The sequence below is a fragment of the Trachymyrmex cornetzi genome, unplaced genomic scaffold (assembly GCF_001594075.2).
Source record: "Trachymyrmex cornetzi isolate Tcor2-1 unplaced genomic scaffold, Tcor1.1 scaffold2919, whole genome shotgun sequence".
Taxonomy (NCBI): Eukaryota; Metazoa; Arthropoda; class Insecta; order Hymenoptera; family Formicidae; genus Trachymyrmex; species Trachymyrmex cornetzi.
The window spans coordinates 18,284-23,026 of record NW_017297606.1 but is presented as its reverse complement, the minus strand read 5'-3'; the positions used below and the strand labels follow the sequence as shown (position 1 = coordinate 23,026).

At 40.9% G+C, this 4,743-nt stretch overlaps 1 protein-coding gene across 1 annotated transcript in view; it reads left to right on the top strand.

Moving 5' to 3' along the window:
• The first annotated feature begins 4,278 nt into the window (after positions 1-4,278).
• The window catches only part of LOC108762294 (uncharacterized), a 6,008-nt gene continuing 5,543 nt past the window's right edge, over positions 4,279-4,743 (top strand). The window contains exons 1-2 of the mRNA XM_018509228.1: positions 4,279-4,371; positions 4,465-4,693. Coding sequence (XP_018364730.1) covers positions 4,279-4,371; positions 4,465-4,693 — 322 coding nt within the window. The remainder of the gene's footprint in view (positions 4,372-4,464; positions 4,694-4,743) is intronic.

Genomic DNA, 4,743 nt, shown 5'->3' with positions numbered 1-4,743 from the left:
ATCCCCCGCACCCCGCGCTCCCCTCAGAGGACCTGAGTTAGAACCCGCTTACTATACCTACTTGCTGAAATTCCTGATTCATGTGAAAATCATATTTTATATGACATAGTTATGAGAAACATGATTCATGGACCTTGTGGCGATTGGTGTTTGGTAGATGGAAAATGTTCGAAACATTATCCTAAACCATATCTTGAAGAGACTAGAATGGATAAAGATGCTTATCCTTACTATCATCGACGAAATAATGGCAAGAATTTTGAACGTCCTGGTGGCTATATAGTTGACAATCGTTATGTAGTTCCGTATTGTCCTATTTTATCGATTATTTTTAATTGTCACATAAATATTGAGATAATTTCAAGTATCAAATCGGTTAAATATCTATATAAATATATTTATAAAGGACATGATGTCGCTGCTATAACAATTGAGCCAATAACAGATAATGTAATTATTGATCATGATGAAATACGTAATTTTATAGAAACTCGTTATGTTGGACCTGTAGAAGCCTGTTGGCGTATTCTTGAAAAGAAATTACAAGATAAAAGTCATTCTATAGTACGTTTGCCAGTCCATCTTCCGAACGAACAAAATGTTATAATTGAAAATGAAGTTATTGAAGAAGCAATGACTGACGCCAGTCGAGACAGCGAGTCTCACTGTTTCGCTCGCTCTCGCGCAGCGGCGAAGTGGTGGGGCAGTTTTCCGTGTTGCCGGGGAGCCAAATGTGCATCACTGCCGAGGAGCCAAATGTGCATCACTGACTGACGCTTTAAACAAGTTACGATGTTAATTGATTATTTCTCCTTAAATTTACGCGATGAAGAAGCAAGACAATATTTATATGTAGAAATTCCACGCTATTATACGTTTAAGAAAGAGAAAATTAATGGAAGAAATGTATCACGTTGGATCAAACGCAAAAGTCATTATAATTGTATAGGACGAATGTATTCCGTTAGTCCAACACAAACAGAATTGTTTTATTTACGACTATTATTACTGACTATAAGAGGAACTACGAGTTTTAATGATTTAAGAACTGTAAATGGAGAAATATGTCAATCGTTTTCAGCAGCATGTCTAGCTTTAGGTTTCATTGAAGATGATGAGGAATGGAAACGAACTATGAATGAAGCTGTTGGATGGATGATGCCCCGACAACTTCGTAGACTGTTTGTACGTATACTATTACATTGTCAACCGTTGCATCCTGAAGAGCTCTGGGAAAATTTTAAAGTAACAATGTCAGAAGATTATGTTCGATACTTTGGATTGTTACAAGGACAAAGGAAAGCATATACGCAAATTAATACTATGCTTATTGCTGAAGGTAAAAGTCTTGCCGATTTTCCACAAATGGAACAATTGATAGAAAACGATGAAGAGGATGATTATAGAACACTTGAAGAAATTATAGAAGTTGGTACCAGACAATATGAACAATTAAATGATAAGCAGAAAGAAATAGTAGATCTTGTATTAAACAGACTAGATACTAATAATTACAATATTAATTGTATTTATATCGATGGTCCAGGTGGTTCAGGAAAAACGTTTATATACACGACTATCTGTCATTTAGCCAAAATTCGAAATAAACATATATGTACAATGGCTTTTACGGGGATTGCAGCGACATTATTGCCAGCAGGAAAAACAGTTCACAAAACATTTGGATTGTCAGTTCCATTATTTGCTGATTCATCATCCAGCATTAAAATTTCAATCTAAGGAAACTCGTTATTTAAAAGAAATAGACATTTTTATTTGGGATGAAGCGCCAATGGCTCCACGATATGCTCTAGAGATTGTGGATCGAACGTTGCGTGATATCATGAATAATGATTTACCTTTTGGTGGAAAAATCATCGTGTTAGGTGGTGATTTCAGACAACTACTCCCTATTAAAATACATGACTCGAAGTGAAATCGTAAATCTTTCAATCAAATTTAGTCATATTTGGAAACATTTTATAAATTTCTCTTTAATGGAAAATATGCGAGTTCTTCCAGAGGAAACTGAATTTGCAAAGTTTCTATTGGATATGGGAGATGGCGTATTAAATGATTCTAACGATAATATACAACTTCCTAATTGTTGTATCGCACACATTAATGCTGATATTGTAGAAGATATATATGGTGATTTGATACAAAATAAAGAATTCAATAAAATAGCATAATGTGCAATACTTTCCGCACGAAATGCTGATGTAGATGAAATTAATAAACGTGTTGTCGAATTATTAGAAACGTTTGAAAAACAAATTTATACAAGTACAGATAGTACTGAAAACTGCGGTGATAATGATGACATTGGTGAAGTCTTACTACCAGAATATTTAAATACTTTGTCACCGTCATCTCTTCCACCTTACGAATTACGTTTAAGGCCGAATTGTGTCATTATGTTGATTAGAAATCTTAGTATCAATGAAGGTCTTTGTAATGGCACTAGATTAATGATTATAGCACTTGGCGATCATTTATTGAAATGCAAAATCTTAACAGGTGATAAAGTAGGAGATATCATTTTTTTGAATCGTATCACGCTGTATTGTGAAAATGTATATTCTTTTACTTTTAAAAGAAGACAATTTCGATAAAATTAGCTTTTGCTATGACAATTAACAAATCACAAAGACAGACATTTGATAGAGTAGGAGTTGATCTTCGAAAAGATGTTCTTAATCATGGGCAACTTTATGTTGCCTTTTCACGAATACGTTCTTGGCAAGCATTAAAAGTTTATCTAGGTAGACAGCGCGATAATAAACAAGTTAAAAATTACGTATATAAAGAAGTATATGTATGATTCCTTTTCTTTTAAATTATTTAGAAAAGATATATTTTGATGTATTGATATGTATTAAAATAATTTATACATAAATTATTTAGCTATTAAATTTAGATAATATACAATATTATTTAGTTAATATAATTTAACTAATATAGGTTTATTTAGCTAATAAATTTGTTCAATTCTCTTTCTGTGCTTGTTTAGAATTAGAGCGTTAATTCGTGCCGTCGTCGAGATCGCTCGAGAAACTTCTTCGCTTCGAATCTTTGTTGATTCGCCTTTCGAGCAATGTCGACGTCGAGAGCGAGTGTTTGTGTGCCGATGACGACGGGAGTCTTTCGACACAGAAAAAAGGCCCTCGTCGTACTTGGTGTGTTACCCCCTGATTCGTCGCTCGTTACTGGGCCGATGTTATCGGCGAATCGCGTTATCGCTTCCAAAATCAAAGCCGCGAGCCGTTCGAGTTCGCGCGACGAAAGACAGTACGAATCTGGAGAGCGACGGGTCGAGAGGGCTCCGTCGAAGCATCCGAGCGAACCCGGCGCAAAAATAATTCGTCTTAATTGTCGTTAACGGGGGAACCAGATAGAAGGCTCCCGCCGCCGGCAACAAAGTGGTCCTTCGAGCCGGATCTCAGTGAAAACCGGATACGCGACTCTCCGTTCGTGCTCATCACGCGCTCGCACAAACTGCTCCGTCGCATCGGAAAAGTAACGGACGTCGCAACTCGCGTCCGTCGGTGCGTTGACTCCCGCGCCGAAGCCTTACAAACTTCGTTCGCGGAAAGTGACACTCGCGAAATACGCTGCTCCACGCGTTTCGCGTAGTGAATTTATCGTGCTACTCGCGGACGCTCCTTACGCTCCGTCGAGTTAGTGACTCTCGCGAACGCTGCTCCACGCGTTTGTGAATTTATCGTGCTACTCGCGGAAGCTCCTTACGCTGCGTCGAGCTAGTGACTCTCGCGAACGCTGCTCCACGCGTTTCGCGTAGTGAATTTATCGTGCTACTCGCGGACGCTCCTTACGCTCCGTCGAGCTAGTGACTCTCGCGAACGCTGCTCCACGCGTTTCGCGTTGTGAATTTATCGTGCTACTTGTGGACGCTCCTTACGCTCCATCGAGCTAGTGCCTCTCGCGAACGCTGCTCCACGCGTTTCGCGTAGTGAAATTATCGTGCTACTCACGGACGCTCCTTACGCTCCGTCGAGCCAGTGACTCACGCGGACGCGGCTCCACGCGTTTCGCGTAGTGAAATCGTTGTGCCGCTCGCGGACGCTCCTTGCGCTCCGTCGAGCTAGTGACTCGCGAACGCGGCTACTCGCGTCTCGCTCGTGCATTGACTCTTGCGGAAAACGCGATTTGCGTTCCGCCCGTAACATTGACTTTCGTCGACGCGACGAGCTCCTTGTTTCGAAAAATAATTCGCGAGTGCCGCTACACGCGCCCCGATTCTAAACGTACCTCACGATGGCCGAGGAAACCGAGAATCTGATCTTAGCGCAAGAGTACAAAATTGGTGCTCTCAAACGTGTGCTCATCAACTACAAGAAACTCCCGAAGGCGAGCGTGACGGTGCCGACGATCCAGAGCCGTATCTCCCAGCTGAAGGAGCTCTGAGCCGCCTGTAGCAGCCAACACGTCCTGCTGTTGCAGACCGCTACGTCCGGGGAGCTAAAGGGTCTGCCCTACTTCGTGGACAACGTAATCCTGGAAGCCGAGGACGTATATGCCAACACCAGCGACATTCTACAAAACGCGCTAAGTAGACTGTTACCCGCTAACACTAACTCTTCATTATCCGATAGTCACGACGAGTCAGTTTCGCGCGAGTCGGGTTCTCAGATCTCGCGATTGTCACGTATATCGTTGCCAAAATTTACCGGTAAAATCGCGGAATGGGAGAGTTTTCGAAATATGTTCGAGTCTCTCGTG